At 41.1% G+C, this 20,336-nt stretch overlaps 1 protein-coding gene across 2 annotated transcripts in view; it reads left to right on the top strand.

The window, feature by feature from the left end:
- tnksb (tankyrase, TRF1-interacting ankyrin-related ADP-ribose polymerase b) overlaps window positions 1-20,336 on the top strand; it is a 44,721-nt gene that overhangs the window by 14,132 nt on the left and 10,253 nt on the right. The window contains exons 5-21 of one of the 2 annotated variants that reach the window (XM_056281432.1): window positions 386-461; window positions 2,434-2,454; window positions 6,397-6,491; window positions 6,631-6,697; window positions 6,983-7,169; window positions 7,320-7,441; window positions 8,164-8,255; window positions 8,865-8,943; window positions 10,062-10,233; window positions 11,113-11,192; window positions 13,610-13,755; window positions 14,351-14,516; window positions 15,393-15,612; window positions 15,820-15,929; window positions 16,351-16,539; window positions 18,188-18,434; window positions 18,732-18,814. In XM_056281432.1, the coding sequence (XP_056137407.1) occupies window positions 386-461; window positions 2,434-2,454; window positions 6,397-6,491; window positions 6,631-6,697; window positions 6,983-7,169; window positions 7,320-7,441; window positions 8,164-8,255; window positions 8,865-8,943; window positions 10,062-10,233; window positions 11,113-11,192; window positions 13,610-13,755; window positions 14,351-14,516; window positions 15,393-15,612; window positions 15,820-15,929; window positions 16,351-16,539; window positions 18,188-18,434; window positions 18,732-18,814 (2,152 nt within the window). The remainder of the gene's footprint in view (window positions 1-385; window positions 462-2,433; window positions 2,455-6,396; window positions 6,492-6,630; window positions 6,698-6,982; window positions 7,170-7,319; window positions 7,442-8,163; window positions 8,256-8,864; window positions 8,944-10,061; window positions 10,234-11,112; window positions 11,193-13,609; window positions 13,756-14,350; window positions 14,517-15,392; window positions 15,613-15,819; window positions 15,930-16,350; window positions 16,540-18,187; window positions 18,435-18,731; window positions 18,815-20,336) is intronic. The other variant, XM_056281424.1, reaches the window with a different exon arrangement.

Raw genomic sequence — 20,336 nt, 5'->3', positions numbered from 1 at the left:
CCTTGGCTCTTTTTAAAAAAATTTTTTTTTAATTAGTCTAATACACTGGAACCCACATGTGCTGACTACACAGTATGGGGTATCTGTGTCTTTGAGGTCCCAGTATGATTTTCTCCTTCATAGCAGCCATGGGATGTAGTCTTGTTTTGTTTTTGTTCTTTCTCTGGGGTGGGGTGGGGGGGTTAATTTATCGCTGGAGCAATCAGTTTTACCACCCGAGGGGAAAATGAACATGTTTTCATCTCATAACATGTAATGAAAAGCTTACTGCCTCTTCAGCTTGTCATATTACTCGGATGGTATTATCATTATACATATTTTGATGCAGGATAGCTAATTGCTCATGCCCATAATCTTTCATATGCCTTGCTATATCATGTTACAGAAGTGGAAATGAAGAGAAACTGATGGCCCTGCTGACTCCATTAAATGTCAACTGTCATGCCAGCGACGGTCGCAAGGTAAAACAGCTGCAAATGCCTACCACAGATTTAGTTCTTACACAGGTTTTGGCATTTTTGTTGTGCAGTGTTGCAGAATTTTGATATTCAAGTAATGTCTGACCAAAATAGTAATAAAACTTAAGTACTCATAAAATGTATGTGATGTCACAGTGTTGAAGATTATAAACTACAATCTGGTCTAGTTACTGTGGTGCAATATGAAGAGGATTTCTGTCATTGGATTAAGGGTTTTTTAGCAATGATCACATGAGCAAATTGCTGTCATATACATAGATGGAGGCCTAAACCATGTTTTATTTAATGATGCATGCGTGACTGCGTCGACAGACCCATCTCTAAACCCATTTGCTTCAGTCATAAAATGCACTTCTTCTCTCTTACATTCCTAATTAATCCATCTGTTTGTAGATTCATATCATTGTTTTTCCCCCATTTGTTCATAAACTTTTTGCACTAAATGGTGCAGGGAAAACACTTCTTTACCATTTTTATTGTCTAAAGCACAAGTTATTTTTCTGTTTTCTCTGTAAATATCACAACTTCCTCTGTTCTGGACCCAGGAAGTTAGTGCGGTTGGTGTTTTTTGTTCTGTTCTTTGGGTTTGTATTCCTCTGTTGCTTTTTTAGATAAAATATTAAGGTATTGATTAATACTTTTGGTTGACAAGTACTGGCCGACTTAATGTTTCATTTAAAACTGCAATTGCCTCTCAGAATCAGGTATTTTTTTGTAAGCCAGTTGGATTATTATGTTTGTTTGTCAGGTATCCCAACCCCCAAATTTTCTTTTCCCCAACACAATCACCTTTCCATGTGAGGGCTAGAGCAAAACTGTCAGACTTAATCTTGACGTAATCTTGAAATCCCTTTTGGATGCAAAAACTTTTGCTTGTTTTTTCACCTAACAAGATAATAAAGTAGTATAGATTCTGTGTATTACATAGTGGGTTTTTTTTTTCAAAGCAAAACATATCGTGCCTCTTCAGCCCACTACTTCAGCCTCACTGCCATTGAGCTCAAAATGTTAGCAGTGTTCAGAGGTGGTAGAGGATGATGCTCAGCATTAGTTTATCCTTTGGGTTTTTTTCCTTTGTAGTTGAACTGTATAAAAGGATACATGCCATTTTTAGAGTGCGTTCCACTTTGTTCTTCTAATGTTGATTTTCTGCTTTGCATTGCTAATTTTAGAGTAGATTTGGATCTTTTTTGTTTTGCCAACAGCTTTATTTATCCCGTTTTATTTATTTGTTTATTTGTTTGTCCTTCATGTGTTACCAAGCACTGTGGAATTATTGCTATACAGGATCCATCTCTTATCTGGCAAGAAAGACCTGCCATTTCTTTTCCAGTAAACAGTAATAAATAGTTCCACATTCACTGGCTTGGGAAGCATAACCAGCAATCCACAGTAGTATGAGAAGTCACAGTTGCTCAGTCCCTCAGTGGACATGTACAGCCCCAGTGACTTATTTCATGTATTCCCTAACTGTATTTTTCACTCCCACTTTTCATCAGTCATGGCTTTATTCTTTGCTTACACCCTTTGTTTTTTTGTTTTTTTTGTTTCTTTGTTTGTTTTTTGCATAGTTTTATACTTGCATGTACTTAAGATGGTTATGTGAAAACAGAGAGGGTCAGCATCAAAGGCACCTGCTGCATTTCAGTGTGACCTGATTCTTGAGACCTGGTAGGACTTAACCTCTGGGAAGCATTAACATGTCCCTGCATTTTCACAATGCCACATCCAGCTGGCGAAAGAAAACCCACATTTACCCCAAAGCTATTTACTCACAGTGCCCCAGTGTCATATTGAATTTAGACCGTATTTGTTGGGTCGGACAGTAGTTTGTTACTAGGCCTTTGTTTCATTGACTAAAGGAAGGGTAGAATTGCTGTGAAAAGATACTACCATTTTGTAATTTTTGTTTTATTTTGTTTTCCGTGTGACTCTGGCAACATTTGTCGATCAGTCAACCTCCCAAAAAATGCTGGTAAGTTGACCTTGTTAAAAGCCACTTGATTGATGCACTGTTGTGATTTTTTTTATTTTTTATTTTTTATAGTTATTTTAATCCGTTATTTTAATTTGACCAATAAGCTGTCTGTCACTTGTTAATTGCACATAAGGGACCTGGGTGTACGGGTCACTTTCACTTATACCACCCACTGATACTCCTCTGTGTGTGTGTGTGTGTGTGTGTGTGTGTGTGCGTGCGTGCGTGCGTGCGTGCGTGCGTGCGTGCGTGCGTGTGTGTCTTTTAGGGGGGCTAGAAATCATATATTTTTTATAATCAAATACATGTTGGAATTCCTCAATGAAAACTTTTATTTTTCCCATCCCCCACAGACTACATGAACCTGTCATGACTTTTGCCTCACAGCATCAGCAGATGTCATGACAGGGTTTCAAACATTAGCACTAAACTTACTTTAGGCTACTTGGCCAGATTCGGAGCCCCAATAGCTTACAATGTTAAATATACACTGATGAGCCAACACATTATGACCGCTTGCCTAATATGCTGTTGGTCCTTCATGTGCCACCAAAACAGCACTGACCCGCTGAGGCATGGACTCTACAAGACTCCTGAAGGTGTCCTGTGGTATCTAGCACCAAAACATTAGCAACAGATCCTTCCAAGTTCTGTACGTTGCAAGGTGGAGCCATCGTGAATCGGACTTGTCGGTCCAGCACATCCCCCAGATGCTCAATCAGACTGAGATCTGAAGAATTTAGAGGCCTGGGCAACACTTTGAACACTTCATCTTGTTCCTCAAACCATTCCCAAACAATGTGCGCAGTGTGGCAGGGCACATTATCCTGGTGGAAGAGGCCACTGCCATCAGGGATTACGGCATGGTTGTCCAGTGGTTAGCGCTGTCACCTCACAGCAAGAAGGTCCTGGGTTCGAACCCCGGTGGGTTTTCTCCGGTTTCCCCTGCAATAAAAAGGACATGCATGTTAGGATTTATACTCCTGTCTGTGCCCCTGACCGAGGTATGGCAAGACGAGTTGGAGTTGGTCTCCGGGTGCTGCACAGCGGCTGCCCAATGCTCCTAGCTACACAACTAAGATGGGTTAAATGCAGAGAGGAATTTCCCTATGGGGATTAATATAGTATATCACAATCAAAATCATTGCCATGAAGGGGTGTACCTGATCTGCAACGGTATTTAGGTAGGTGGCACGTTTCAATTGACGTACACATGAATGGCTGGACCCAGGGTTTCCCAGTAGAACATTGCCCAGAGCATCACACTCCCTCCACCAGCTAGTCATCTTCCCACAGTGCATGGCGCCATCACTTCCCCAGGTAAATGGCGCACACGTACACAGCCATCCACCTGATCTAAAAGAAAACAGGATTCGTCAGACCAGGCAACCTTGTCCCACTGCTCGAAGGTCCAGTTCTGATGCTTGCATGCCCAGTGTAGGCCCTTTTGACAGTGGACAGGGGTCATCATGGGCACTCTGACCGGTCTGCAGCTACGTAGCCCATACACAGCGGGGTGCAATGCACTGTGTGTTGGGACACATTCCTCCCATAACCATCATTAAAATTTTCTGTGCCGTGTGCTACAGTAAACCTTCTGTCAGTTCAAACCAGATGGGATGGCCTTCTTTGTCCTCGCTCATCAATGAGCCCTGGGCACCCAACACCCTGTCGCCGGTTTGTGATTTGTCCCTCCTCGGACCACTGTCGGTAGGTACTCACCACTGCTGACTGGGAGCACCCCACAAGCCTTGCTGTTTCAGAGATGCTTTGACCTATTCATCTGGCCATAACAATTTGGCCCTTGTCAAAGTTGCTCAGGTCTTTACTACTGCATCCAACATGTTGACTATGATAACTGATTATTCACTTACCATCTAATCTACCCAGACCTTGACATGTGCCCTTTTTTGGAGATAATCGTTATTGGTTCCCCTGTGAGTGGTCATAAGGTTTTGGCTCATCTGTGTTGTCACACCCCTGAATAAAAAGTAATACCAAAAACACAATTGATTTGATTCTAATTCAATCGTGTCATGTTCAAGTAGCGCCGTGTGATATTTTGTTTTGACTAATGTACCTCTTCACAGAGGACGGTAATGTGATAGTAATGTCTGGTAAAGAAGTAATTACAAGAAACAGAACCTCTTTAGCCTAATAAAAAAAACATGCATATTCAAAAAAAGTCCAACGGAACATTTTATTTTCCATAAATTTTATGAGCAAGTAGCCTACAAGCAAAAATGAGCCTATTCCTCCTGTGATTTAGGCTAAATTTCTTCAAGCACATGGAAGAAAAAAAAACATGAATGTCAGTAGGCCGGCAGATTGTAAAACAAAATAAATGATAAATGGCTAAGAAAAATTAGCCTAAGTTTGGTGGGTTAATCAAACTTGAATGAATGAAACTAAATTAGTAACAGCCACAGTCTCTGGTGAAAATTTAGAGAAAAAAAAAGTGATGTCTTTCCCTAACGTGCCCAAGCATAGAATAAGATAACAGTTCCATGTGTGGTGTGAAACGCCCTACAGCCATGTATGACAGTGAGAAATGGCCTAGGTTTAATTTAATATATGCAATACTTCTCTAAAAATACCCATAACCATTATAAAGCCTAATACCCTTTCAGAATTTCGAAAAAATTTGCTTTCCCCGCCCCCTAAGATTACATTTTTTGGGGGGGGGGTGGGGTGGGGGACAATTGTGGTTTATTGGACAAGTAGTCTTTTACTCAAATAAGTGGTGGTGCTACTCTGGTGGCACCACCACCAGAGTCTGTGTTTGTGTGTATAAGTGCAGTGTGTGTGCCCAATGTCGGGGAGTAGGGTTGGTGTTATGGTGACAATTTTCACCTTTTATAATAGGAGAGGAGCTCAAAATTTCTCCACTGCCTGCTTTCTCAGTGCCTCTCCTCTCCTCTGCATCCTCTTAAAATTCACTCACCCACACTTTCTCCCAACTTTCAAGTCACTTCTCCAGGGTCAATGTCTGATTTACTTCTGTGATCACTCGTGCATGTTTAAAGGCCTGCTCTTGCATTTTGTCAATTTATTTTTTTCCTCTGTTCCTCTGTGAAATTTGTCCACCTCAACATTCTGTTCCCTAATGGGTCAGTTGGTATTAAGTTGTCAATGAAAATTACGTTTCACTGCTCATTCCGAGCTCTGCTACCATCACTGTCGATGAATTGATCTTTTGATTGCCCATGTCACCCAACATTGAATGATACCCCTCTGATTTTATGCACACTCGTGTTGAGATGCTCTCAGTGTGTCTTGAGTTTTAAACAGTTTACTTCCCTGGCTGTTGTCTTGATTACCAGTGCATGGGAATTGAAATAGTTCTTTCTCTGTCATTTGATTCATGAAGTAGGCCTGAGCTAGACTTTAGAGTTGAGATTGAATGCCACTGGATTTTTTTCTCACAGCTTTGCTTATCCTAACATTCATTTATTTGGCAGCGATGAAGCTACTTTTTTATGGCCTGCACAAATGCACACTAATACTCATACTTTGCACTCCATAACATTTTGGGTTCTTTTCAAGTACCTATTCCATCAGTGGAAATTGACAAGCTAGATAACTACTTATATCTAATTTGTATGTCCAACGCTTTGGAAGACATTTTTTCCCCGAAATTTTGATTAAATGTTTGAGGGGTAGTTAAGGGTTCTTGAGGTTGATGCTGCCTGGTATAGATGTCGCTCACTCAGGACAGGAACAGTACATGTAGCTGATGAATTATGTGTCCAGATTTGAGCAGACCTATACTGACTTTGCATCATCATTCTCCATTCATTTGCAACTCGAGAGTGTAGCCTTGTGCAGCAAATTGCTTCTGTCCCTAATCAGCTTCTCGCTCTTGCCTGGCCTACTGAAGGTAGCACATACACAGTCAGCCAACCAGCTCGGTGTCTAACAACTCACCCTCTCTTGCAGTCCACCCCCCTGCACTTGGCCGCCGGCTACAACCGTGTCCGTATCGTTCAGCTCCTCCTCCAGCATGGAGCGGATGTCCATGCTAAGGACAAAGGGTAAGGCACCTCCTCAAAACACCCCTGTATCTGGACAGTGAAGTGAAACAAGATATCCTTTTCATATTGTTCCTCCATTATGTTTTTTTTGGGTTTTTTTGTTTGTTATTGCACTAACTTCACTGTCTTGGTCCCGCAGTGGCCTGGTTCCCCTTCACAATGCTTGCTCCTATGGTCATTTTGAGGTGACAGAGCTCCTGCTCAAAGTAAGAGTAGAAGTTTTTTTTTAATACCAGTTAACATACCTAAACAAAAAGGGCAATAACATCAGCTGTCAGCTATATATAGGAAAACAAATTTTGGCTATGAAGTTTATCAGCCAGTTTGGCATTTAACCAGCCAACATAAAAAGAAATTGCAGGAAGTGGCAGGTGAAATCTGGGATACTGCAGCTGCTTTGGCTGGTAGTCTAAATAAAAAAATTAATTGGCTGCACTGTACCCAAATATTCTGAATTTGATGTCCATTCTTCTTAATTTCTAACTTTCCAGCATGGTGCTTGTGTGAATGCCATGGACCTGTGGCAGTTCACCCCACTCCATGAAGCAGCATCTAAGAACCGTGTGGAGGTATGCTCCTTACTGCTGAGCCATGGGGCTGACCCCACCCTGCTCAACTGTCACAGCAAGAGTGCTGTGGACATGGCCCCCACCCCAGAGCTCAAGGAGAGACTCACCTGTGAGTTCACACACACAGTAACCATGCAAAGTGCATAAACACATGTACACTCATCTAACCAATAGCATGACATGTCTCGGTGTGGTATGGAGAAGGAACTTACATGGTAATGACCATTAACATTTATACTCTCTTTACTCTGGCATATAGATGAGTTCAAAGGTCACTCGCTGCTGCAGGCAGCCCGAGAGGCGGATGTGGCCAAAGTAAAGAAGACCCTGGCACTGGAGATCATCAGCTTCAAACACCCCCAGACCAACGAAACAGCTCTGGTCAGAATCAAGTCTTTGTATTACTTTTGAGATTGGGTTTCTCATTTTACATAATTCTTTAAGTTTCCATTATAACTTCAACCCACACAGTAACAGTAGTTTCTATGATTTTTACTGTAATAAATACATTGTTGCCTTCATCTAATCTACTTTATAGATGATAGGACAAATCCTCAATATTTTCAGGTCTTGAATTTTAAAGAAATAAATTTGTCCTTGATTCATTATTTTTTTTAAGTGACCTGACCCCATCTGTGTTCTGTATCATGTGTTTATAGTCGAGTTATTACAACTACAATCCTGAAAATGGACAATTTTGTTTAACTTGCCACACCATGGTACGATGTGCATTATGGACGCTGATGGACACTGTGTGTTGTGTGTTTGATCACGTCAAATCCCAGAGATCCTTTGAAAAAGAAATTGTTGCCGGTGCTTTTGTTTCAGCACCTTCTAACCCACTAATAGGAAATGACATAGTTGAACTTTAGTTTTGGCTATCTATGTTTTCTTCTATGAGCTTGGTCAGCCATATCTGTTCATCAGCTACAACAAATTCAAGCTCATTGAGTGACACAGCAATTGCATTAATCAATCGAAGTATTAAACATTTAAATTATGAACTATTAATGTGTTTTGCAACTGTAAGCAGTAGTGTCAGTGCTTTCTGGTCTTACAGAAGTAATTTATTTTTATTGAGCTGATGTAATTATATTTTTCAGCACTGTGCTGTAGCCTCCCCCCATCCCAAACGCAAGCAGGTGACTGAACTGCTGCTACGCAAAGGAGCCAACATCAATGAAAAGAACAAAGAGTAAGACCACCATTACTCAACTATCAGCTAAGTTAGTTTTCACCACTAAAAGACACAGGGAGAGGAAGGAAAATCACAAATTATACAGATAAGATTTTCTGCACCTGAAGCCAGTTAAGTGTTGAAGTCTTCCATCTATACAGAGAATCCAAATGGTGTATTTTTTCTCCTCTCTTCATCTCATCTGTCCCCTTATCTAGCTACTTCTTCTGGCTGTATAAAACACAAAATAAGAATAGCAGTGACTGAACTGCTCGCACACACATATATACCAAGAAACTTTAAAGCCACCTTGCCTTAAGAGAAACGACAATGCAAACTAAACTATAATCACACTTAGAAGAATTGACAGTTCATAATCAAATAACTGGCTTGCACGCTTGCCAAAATTTAAGGCTTAGTTGTTTTTCAAATAGTTGGCATTATCTCATGCTGTGCAATGCTTGGTTAGACTTTCATTGATTTTGGCTGCCAATAGAGTGCATAATGACAAAAGAAGGTAATGAATTCTTGTTAGCCACATAAATGGCAGTCGTGTTTGTACCTGCTGGAGTTGGGTACTTTCACTGTAGTCATTTCTTTGCCTGCATCTCTTTCTTGTCACGGCAGCTTCATGACTCCTCTGCATGTTGCCGCGGAGAGAGCTCACAACGATATCCTGGAGGTCTTGCAGAAACACGGAGCCAAGGTAAGTCTCTCTGGTTTGCTCCAAGTGGCAACCTCTGGGGCTGTAAGATGAAGCCAATGTGGAAGTGCCAAAAACTGCAGTTCCTCGAAGGGCCACTTGAGGCTGGCTCCAAAGGCGAGTTAATCCCCTTAGACCCCCATGTTAAATTGCCCAACTTTACAGCAGAAATAAACATGTTTACAGCCTGGTTTACATTTTTTTTTTTGGTCTCTATAGCTTATTTCCCCATTCCTGACAACTGTACGGGGGTGAATTTTTATATAACTCACCAATTTAAATTATATATGTTAAGGCTTAAAGTTATGTATATTTAAGGGCGTGGCTGCTTTGAATTACAGGTGGGTAGAATCACAGGTGGCTAGCCACTGAGCTAGACTTGTGAAACTTGTATCATAGTTGATAATCTATCCATGTAAAAAAATGTTTTTTTCTGCGAATCTCTTAGTTACGCTAATATTGTTCATGTGAAGCAGCCATTTCGAGCTGGCCTTGTTGTCTTAGCATGCGATAAATTTGGAATGCAACTTGCCACGGCAGAGCCAAGTACAGTCAGGTTGCCAGCGAGGTTGTGGGCAAGCATAGTGTCCTCAGTTTCCAAGTCAATTCCATCCGTCACTCCTTCCCAGCTCCACACTCTCGTCCAAATACAGTCACGTCTGGTTTCAAAAATCAAGATTGCAACGGGAAAATGCCAAACTCGAGGCTTCAAAACGATAGTCCACTAACCAATGGGGGATGTCACGGTGTCTACGTCTATTATTTTATACAGTCTATGGTTTGCTCGCATATTTTTCTCTTTCATATACTTGTGTTGCCTAATGTACTTTAAGTGTAATTTGTAAGTGGAAAATCAAGGAGTAACACTCCCTCTACCTTGATAATTATTGTTGAAGGGCCCTTGAATAAAGCTTTCAGTCTTCAGTCGTTTCAGAGGAGCCATTGAATAGTCAAGGGGAAAGACTGTGGTTGTACTTGGCAGCTCCCTGGTGCAACTGTGTGTTAGTCAATGTCATACTGCAGGACAATGCTTGTGAAATAATAGCATGTGTGGATTCCCAATTTAAAAGGTTAAGATTATAGTTTTATAAAACTTTTCTTTTGACACCACCCAACTCTAGGTGAATGCTGTGGACACACTGGGCCAGACAGCCCTGCACAGGGCAGCACTGGCAGGCCATATCCAGACCTGCAGGCTGCTGTTGAGCTATGGAGCTGACCCGTCCATCGTGTCCCTACAAGGTTTCACAGCTGCACAGATGGGCAATGAGGCAGTGCAGCAGATTCTCAATGGTAACAGCACCCACTGGTCTTCTGGCTCTAATTAAAAGCCAAATTTCACCAAAAAGTGTTGCTTTGCAAAACAATGTCTTCCAAGAATTTCAATTCTTTTGAGGTTTGTGTCAAGAATTTAGGATCAAAATGTAATTCAGTGGTCAGATCCAACTATGGCCGGACTCGATGAAGCAGCAATCATTGGCAGCGCTGTCTTCGGGAGGGGGGCGGAGTCGGCTTGTGTTCGTCACATGAATGCATCTCTGTGTGTGTCGGAAAAAGCAGTGGTTTGGCCTGGATTTGACTAGTCACGAAAGTGGGGAGGCGTCTCCTTCGAGACTGCCGGCCGGAGAGATGCAGTTGGCGAACGCATGCAGTATGAGGGTGGGTGTTTGAATTAAAATAGGAAGCGATTGGCCACTAAATTGGGAGAAAAAGGGAAAAATCAGAAATAAATTTAAAAAAAATGTAATTCTGTGACACTATCATTCTACCATAATCTGAGATAAGGAACGTTTTGAGGACAGATGTGCATTTGTATCTATGCTGTACATGCTATATCTAAATTTATGTATAGAAATTGTATAAAAAAAATCAATAGAAATCTCAAACTGCTTGACTTTTGCTCTATTTACAATGTGACACGTAAATATTCATCATTAACAACCTTTGTCAGTTTGGGAGAATAAAAAAAAATGTTTGAAATATAATTCTGCCAGTCAAAATTGGTGAAATATGTTGTGTTTTACAGACAAGGGAAGTTCTGAATATTTCTGAATGCGGTGCTGAAAATGACTTTGAATATAACAGAACCAACCAAATCAACCAGAATGCTATTGGTTGGGTGCAAATCGATGGAGCTGACCTTTGGTCTTGAATTTGTCCTCACTTGCTCAGAAAATGTGCCCACCCGTAACTCTGACGTAGACTACCGGTTCCTTGAAGCAGCCAAAGCAGGGGATCTGGACACTGTGCAGGTTGGTTCAGTACATTTTCTGTAGTTTTATTTGTTACACTGGCAGTGGTCAAAGGGTATTTGGTTCCACATCCTTTGTGATTTTTTTTCTCAGTTTTTATTTTTATACCAGGTGATGACACTAAAATTATTACTTGTATATTAAGTTTCTCTTTTAAGAGTACTTATTCTAAATTGTAGGCTTCTCTGTGCCTCTTGAGAAATGCTGAGCAACATTATGTGTTCATGCTTCATCTCTAACTTTTTGTAATTCACCAGTTGGCTTCATTTTTTTAATGGCTCATGGCCATTGAAAAACTGTGCACTTGTTAAATCTATTTTACATCATAATGCTTACAAATAATAATAAAAATTGAGTTTGTATAGCGCTTATCTGCGGTGACAGATCTCAAAGCACTTCCCAGATAAGACTATAGTTTAAAAAGATTATATATATAAATAACTTTGTTAAAAGAAACACTCAACGGTAGAGAAAGTGCTCAACAAATAAGGAGATTATATAAGTAAAAATATAGAAGAGGAGGAATAAAACTAAGGTGGGCCACTGTAAAAAAAACAAAAGTAGAATAAAATTAAGTAAAAAGGATTAAAACAAGGGTGGGCCACTATAAAAGGCTTAAAAGGAAGGCCTGTTGATAAACAAGGATTTTAAGGCCTGTTTTAAAAACCTTGATGGAAGGGGCAGTTCTGAGATCATCCAGGACGGAGTTCCAGAGGCGTGGGGAAAAAGAGCAGAAGGCTCGGTCTGCCATCATCCGGAGACATAAGGGGGATGTGGAGCAGCAGAGAATGGTTAGAGCGGAGGAAGCGTGAGGGTTTGTGGGCGGTGATGAGGTCATTGAGGTAGCTGGGGCTTTGGCCATTTAAGAATTTGTAGGTCAGGAGGAGGACTTTGAAATGGATCCTGAAGTGGACTGGGAGCCAGTGGAGTTGGGTGAGTATGGCGTTATGTGGACTGATTTTTTGAGCCGGTGAGGACTCTGGCAGCATTGTTCTAACTTCGTTGTAGACGGTTGATAGATTTGACTGGAAGACCAGAGAGAAGGGCATTACCATAATCAATGTGGGAGAAGATTAGTATATGGACCAGTTTTTTGGTGTCATGTTTTAAAAGTGATGCCTTCAGACTGGCTATATTATTAAGGTGAAAAAAGGAAATCTTTCAGATGTGTTTAATATGGGCTTGGGATGAGAATGTGGAGTCGAACTTAACTCCCAAGATTGATGATGACAGAGGAGAGGGGAATGAGTTGACCATCGAGGGAGGGACCAATGCTGCTGGCGTTGGTGAGTTGTTTGGTGGTCCCTATCAGGATTGCCTCTGTCTTGCTGTTGTTGAGCTGGAGGAAGTTGTTATTCATCCAGGAGCAGATGTCCTCTAGGCAGGGGTTTAGGTTGGAGATTGCGCTGGTGGGATTGGGTTGCATTATGTAGACCTGGGTGTCATCAGCATAGCGGTGGAAGACGATATTGTGTTGTCTGATGATACGTCCAAGTGAGAGTAAGTAGATCAGGGATGGGCAAAATGATCCAGAAAGGGCCGGTGTGGGTGCAGGTCTTTGTTCCAACCAAGCAGTTACACACCTGAGTCTACAAATCAAGGTCCTTAGCAAAGACTATTGGTTGACTAATAGAATCAAGCGTGTAACTGCTTGGTTGGAACAAAGACCTGCACCCACACTGGCCCTTTCTGGATCATGTTGCCCACCCTGAAGTAGATTGAAAACAGGATCGGCCCAAGCACTGACCCCTGTGGGACACCGCTTGTCACTCTAGTGTCATCAGACCTAGAACCCCCCAGTAACACATGATATTGGTGAGGTAGGAGGTGAACCACTTCAAGGCTGTGACATTGACCATAGTGTGGGTCTTGAGGTGGTGGAGGAGGATGTTATGGTCCACGTTGTTGAATCTGGCACTCAGATCTAGTAGAACCAAGATGCTGGGTGACCTGGAGTCTGCTGCCATCAACAAGTCATTGGTGACTTTTATCAGGGCTGTTACTGTACTGTGCAGGCCGGAAACCAAATTGGAGGGCTTCATAAGAGTGGGGTGACAGCTGCTCTTTTAAAATGGATGGGCATCTCTCCACTCTGAAGTGATTTGTTGATGAGTGTAATGAGGAATTGAAAAAGGGTTGGTGAGCAGGCTTTCAACAGGGGAGTGGGTATGGGGTCAAGGGCTTGTGGGCTTGGATTTAGTTATGATGGCCAAAAGTGCAAATGGTGTAACCTCTTTGAAGCTGCACAGGGTGGAGCCATTCAAGAAGGGAGGGCAGGTGGGCGGGGTTGCAGCTGCTGTGGAGGCTACAATCTTTGCTCTGATGTCTACGACCTTGGTCTTAAAGAAAACAGAAAAACGGCTGCACAGTCCTGGAGAGGTAGCTGTTAATTTTTTTCTCTTCTTTGTGCATGATAGCAACTGTGTACCCCGCAAAATGTGAACTGCCGTGACTTGGAGGGCCGCCATTCCACCCCACTTCACTTTGCTGCAGGTTACAACCGAGTGGCTGTGGTGGAGTACCTGCTACACCACGGAGCTGATGTCCACGCTAAAGACAAGGGGTAGGTTTACCCTCTCTACTGCCAAGGGGTCTCATTTATAAAACAGTGCGTAGGATCCTTACTAAAAGTTAAAAGTGTACGTGTGCACAAAAGCCGTAAATGGTGTGCGCCAAAAAGATCACAAATTATATAAAAATAGATTAGATAAATATATAGATATATAAATATATATAGATATATAGATCAACACGGATACAGGAAAAAAGATTTTAATACATTGCAGTACAGGCCTGTTTCGTGTGTCTCGCACTCATCAGCTGTGATATATAGATTTATGTATAAATTATATATAATTTATAGATCACAAATTTTGCGTGGGAAATGGTGTATGCCTCTTTCAGACTCTGTTTTGTGCGTACGCAACGGTTATAAATGAGACTCCAGGTCCTTTAGAGATGCCATAAAACTTCAGATCGTGGCCTAGGCATTTATCTGCATCAACAATAAAAACAACCATGCTTTTTGTGTGTGTGTTTGGGGGGTTCTGTGTGGATCTCTTGTTTTGTCTGTGTCTGTACTTTAAACTTGTATCTGAAAAGTTCCATATTTGAATTAGCTCAAAACTTTTGTGACATGCCTGCTTCTTAACTTTCAGCGGCCTGGTGCCTCTCCACAATGCCTGTTCCTACGGTCACTATGAAGTGGCAGAGCTACTGGTTCGACACGGAGCTTCAGTCAATGTAGCCGATCTGTGGAAGTTCACCCCACTCCACGAGGCTGCAGCAAAGGGCAAATATGAAATCTGCAAATTGCTACTCAAGGTAGTCATCAGTATATTATTGTAGGAGTGCTGGTAACACTTTATAACTACACACTATGAAGCATTAGTTAAGTATTAGTAACTACTGAATTCATCATTTGTAAAGCAAGACATGGCACCAATGGTTAGTGAGTGTGTTAATAGATGTTTTATAAATACTTATTAATACTGCAATTCATGATTAATTCAGGTAGTTACTAGTTGTTAGTTACGTATTTTGTATGACCTCATCTAAACTGAAGACTGTCTATGCCTTACAAAGCATTTACAAATGAGATTGAAAGGCCAGCAGTACCTTGAGACTCACAAAAGTCTAAAGGATCTTATGATCCTTTAGAAAGTGTAAGTACATGATTAACAAACTATTTAGATGTAAATTTGTACATGAATTAATCATGAATTGCAGTATTAATAAGTATTTATAAAACATCCATTAACACACTTACTAACCATTGGTGCATGTCTTGCTTTTACAAATGCTTTACAAATGCTTTACTAGTGATGAATTCAGTAGTTACTAATACTCAAATAATGCTTCATAGTGTGTAGTTATTTTAAAGTGTTACCGGAGTGCCTCACTGTATTGGTTTTCTCCATATCCTTTATTGGTGATTAATGTAATTACTTACATACTGTTGTACACATGTTATAAATAGACGTGATTCCTGATATTAGTAATGTGTATTTGTAGTGCAGTGTATCATATGAAATTTTATCATCCACGCCAGTTTATAATAAGACCGTAAAGCACATGAGAGCAGTATAACAAAGCCTCTTGTATGTGCAAATATGCTGTTCTGATGGAGAACCTGAGATTTGGTAGCTTCAGACTTCACCAAGGTATCGGCATGGCAAATAAAGGACTTTCATTTCCAAGCACGGAGCAGACCCAACCAAGAAGAACCGTGATGGCAACATGCCGCTGGACATGGTGAAAGATGGAGACACAGACATCCAGGACCTGCTGAGGGGGGATGCTGCCCTTTTGGATGCTGCCAAAAAAGGCTGCCTTGCCCGCGTCCAGAAGCTCTGCTCCCCAGAGAACATCAACTGCAGAGACACCCAGGGGCGTAACTCCACACCACTTCACCTTGCCGGTAAAAACATGATGCCAGCTCTAAAATGTTGTGGTTTTGTTCTCCTTGTCTGAATTCAGTACTAAAACTAACTGATTACTGAACTTGGGAGTTAAAGTTGAGCCTTTTGATTACTTGACTGGTCCAGTCTTCTAAGCCATTGATGTTTGCTAAGCTTTTTTGTTGTGAAGCGTTTCATCCTAATGTCTCTTGTGCTTTCTACCCCAGCTGGCTATAATAATCTGGAGGTGGCTGAGTATCTGCTGGAGCATGGGGCTGATGTCAACGCCCAGGACAAGGGAGGCCTCATTCCTCTTCATAATGCTGCCTCATATGGGGTCAGTCACAACAGCAAAACCAGAATCACTTTTATTTGTTAAGTATAATAAATGTGGAATAATTTGTCTTGGTGGTACTGAGGTTTGACTCAGAAATATTGACCTGTTTTACCCAAGTATTTATTGAGATTGCTAACATGTACAAGCCTTCAAAAGCACCCAGAATTCTTTGAGTCAATTGTGAATGTTCAATAATTTTATTTGATTCAATCAAATAAATAAGAAAGGTGACCTGTGTTTGACCAAGGGAACCCATGCTGAAATTTTGGCTTCTGTCATAAATAATTGTCTTAGCGCAACACTGAAACAAAAGCTTAAAAGAGCTTTTGCCTCTTTTTTTTCATGTAAACTCCATGTAACTTTTTTTCATGTAAACTTCCATGTAAACTCTAGTTTTTGACTCATCTTCTCTTTCTCACAGCATGTTGACATTGCAGCCCTGTTGATCAAGTACAACACCTGTGTGAATGCTACAGACAAATGGGCATTCACACCTCTACATGAGGCTGCTCAGAAGGGCCGTACCCAGCTATGTGCCCTGCTGCTTGCCCACGGAGCTGACCCCACCATGAAAAACCAGGAGGGCCAGACTGCTCTAGACTTGGCCACGGTAACAACTGGTGTCAGGGTTTCTATACAGCAACTTTTACAGGGCTATGTTTTCCAGACCTGTAAAAAGGATAAATGATTAACACTAGAATGGCCGGGATTTCACTCCTACCTAAAATGATCATGGGCGGTCAAAATGACGGCCAGTTTTTAAACTCTATATTCTGTCACGATAAATACCCAATTGAGATAGTAATGCATTGCATATGTTAGTATGTCTGTTAGGAAACGACTGACACCGAAATTCACATTTTAACAACTATCATTTAAACAATTTAAACTTCAGAGAGACATGGTCAAACTTGAATAGCAAAATTTAAAAAGTGAAAATATTACCTGAAAAACAAAACGGAAAACACATACTGCTAATCTAAAAAACACAGCAAGGCCTATAAAACGTGAAATGTAAAAAAAGAACTGAAAATAACTATTGAAACAGTCCCAAACAACGACCGTAATTTAAAAACTATTAGAATAACCATGGGCCATCAAAATGACTGCCCACGGTTTGTCAAGATCAAGGTTGTCAAAATAAATGCCCAATTGAGATATTAATGCATTGCATGTCTGTTAAGAAACGACGTGACACCAAAATCTACATTTTAGCAACTTTAATACTATTTTTCAAACAATTTAAAATCGCCGCTTTCCAGCACCTGTAAATATTGCAACGCGTCGGTGGTAGTCACGGCGTGTCTGAAATGACGGTTGTAACCAGTTATGTTGGCAATAATCAAGTTTAGACCATTTCTCTGCACTGGAGAACGCTAGTGTGTTTCTAGGACAGAGCAATTAACTTCGCAAAGGAAATGATGTGACCAACACACGTCATAAATAGTGACATGATGTGCACAATCACGCAAATTACGAGCCGTCTTTGACGGCTCATGGTCATTTTAGGTAGATCTTATAACTTGTTTTTGGTGCAGTTGATCTAAACTAATTTTAATGCAAATATATGCAATTTTAGGACCACTCAGGGAGCGGCAGGTTTGTATCTTTTCTTTTTCCATAAAGTTATTAAACTTTGAAAATCTAAAACCATCAAAATGACATCCGTGGTCATTCTAGTGTTGAAGAAAAAAACATCAATAATTATTTTTTTCATTATTTCTTTCAAAGTGTGGCTTCTGCTAAATGGATACAATTTTATAAAGGAATGACCCATAAATAATTTTTCCTAATGACCTGGGTCATAGTCAAGTCAAGTCAATTTTATTTGTATAGCCCAGTATCACAAATTTGCCTCAAGGGGCTTTACAGCAACACAACATCCTGTCCTTAGACCCTTGCATCGGATAAGGAACATCTCCCTAAAAAAAAAACCTTTAACAGGAGTCATAGGAGAAAATTGTCCTGATAAAAGAATATTGCATCCAAATGGCTATTGATCATCAAAATGTACATATGTTGAATAAAGACAGTATAAACACTGGTCATTTAACTATTATGTGGCATGGTGGCTCTTTATTATTCATGAAGCGGTGTTGATGGTTAAGCATATCCAACTGTTTTTTAAGTCAGCACTCAAGGAAAAACATCTTCTGTTTTGTCACTAATAGTTCACAGGGCTAGAGAAACAAAGGAAAGGGAAGAACATTTAATTCAAAATCACCCTTCCTCTGACACCTATTCCCTTATCCCTCAAGGCTGATGACATCCGTGCCCTGCTGATGGATGCCATGCCACCCGATGCCCTGCCCAGCTGCTTCAAGCCCCAGGCCACGGTGGTCAGTGCCTCCATAATCTCCCCAGCCTCCACACCCTCCTGCCTGTCCGCCGCCAGCAGCATAGACAACCTAGCTGGCCCACTCACTGACCTGGCTGCGGCCGCCACTGCCGGTGCCTCGGGAGTGGCAGATGGAGCCACAGCAGCTGACAGGAAGGAAGGGGAAAGTGAGTCACTGTTGATTGGATGTTTAGAAACTTCAACATATCTTTCTGTTGTGGTTCATTACTCACATAGACTCACATTATGTCCACCATAATGTTGGCCTGACATTTATTGCAGCATATCTTCATTCATCATATTGAACACAGGCCATTATTTGTCAAATCCAGTCAATATGAGGATCAGGAAAAATAAATAAATGTAAATAAAGAAGTTTCATGCTGAAATATGGCAGACCCTTGTTTGGAGATGATGCATTTTTGACCATGCTATTCTAACTGGGTGCCTTGTTTATGTTGCAGTGGCAATGCTGGACATGAACATCACTCAGTTCCTCAAGAGTCTGGGTCTGGAGCACCTCAGGGACATCTTTGAAAGGGAACAGGTCAGACTGTAGCATTAACTTTGTCCTACAAGTGTTCAGTAAATGCACATCCTGATAATCAACGCTATCCAACCTTCCCTACACTGTAATATCCCGTGGGGTTAGAATATTTACATGTGGAAATTTCTTAGAATGACATTTAAACTGTAAAGAATACTTGATACTCTTGTCATCATTCTATTGTTTTTTCATTGTTTTTGTTTTTTTCAGTTTTTACACCAATCACAAAATTTTAGTTTTTTTTTTATTCATCCAATACTAAGTTCCTTACATGAGCTGAATGCCTAACATATAATTGTACATCAAAGAAGGTTGAATCAGTTCATCTGGATACAACATTTATTGACAGATACATTTCATCACTCATCTAAGTGACCTGTTCAGTCTAAACTGACTGCAAGTATCCCCACCCTTATAAACAATAGTTGCATAACGACCGAAACCAACGATCAGTTTCATATGCAAATATGGGTGTGACCATATTTGCATATAACTAGAGTTTTAATGGCCATGTGTACTATTCACAGAGGATTTGGTATGTTTGCAATTACAGCATTGTAAGATGGTGACAGATGTATCCTTAGCCCCCCCCCCCCTCCCTATCAAGGATGTGCACATCCTCATCCTTGAAAGAGTGGCCACTGGCCTGTAGATGGGTTTAGACTGCGAAGTCCTGGCCTGACGTGTTAGCTCTCCTGTGTTGTGCCATTCATTTGGCCAGTGTCTGTGTAATTTCCCCAATTTATAAGTCACGGCTATCCTCTACACATGACCATTAAAACTCTAGTTAATGGCCACACCCATATTTGCACATAAAACTGGTCGTTCGTTTTGGTTTTTATACATCCGTTGCCATTTTACAATGCTGTGATTGCAAACATTCCCTAATCCTCTGTGAATAGTACACATGGTCATTAAAACTCTAGTTAATGGTCACATCCATATTTGCATATGAAACTGGTTGTTGGTTTCGGTCGTTATGCAACTATTGTTTATAAGGGGTGGGGATATCTGCAGTCAGTGCAGACTGAAGATGTCACTTAGTTGAGTGATGAAACGTATCTGTCAATAAACGTTGTATACAACAGCAGACACCCCACATATTATCACGAACAATACAATTACGCAATAACAGAAACAACCGTATTGTGCACAATTAGCAGAATGATAGTATGCATGGCAATGGTGTGTGAGGAGGGGACTATACGGAGGAATTCAGAGTCCTGATCACTAGGGGGGGGGAAAAACTGAAGCGTTTAGTCTTAGTGGACAGTGACCTGTAGCGCCTCCCTGAGGGAAAGAGCTGGAAAAGGTGATGAGTAGGATGTGACCGGTTGGAGATGATCTTATTTGCTCTCTTTATAGTCCGGTGAGTATGTAGCGATTCAGCTGAGGGGAGTGGGTTGCCTATGATGTTGGATGCTTTGTTGACAATCCACTGCAGTGTTTTCCATGTTTGACTGTCTGTGCCGGCATACCATACTGTAATAGAAGATGTTATAATGGACTCGATAATGGCTGA

The sequence above is a fragment of the Lampris incognitus genome, chromosome 1 (assembly GCF_029633865.1).
Source record: "Lampris incognitus isolate fLamInc1 chromosome 1, fLamInc1.hap2, whole genome shotgun sequence".
Lineage (NCBI taxonomy): Eukaryota > Metazoa > Chordata > Actinopteri > Lampriformes > Lampridae > Lampris > Lampris incognitus.
Note: the sequence above shows the minus strand (reverse complement) of the source record. Positions and strands in the feature narration are given on the sequence as shown.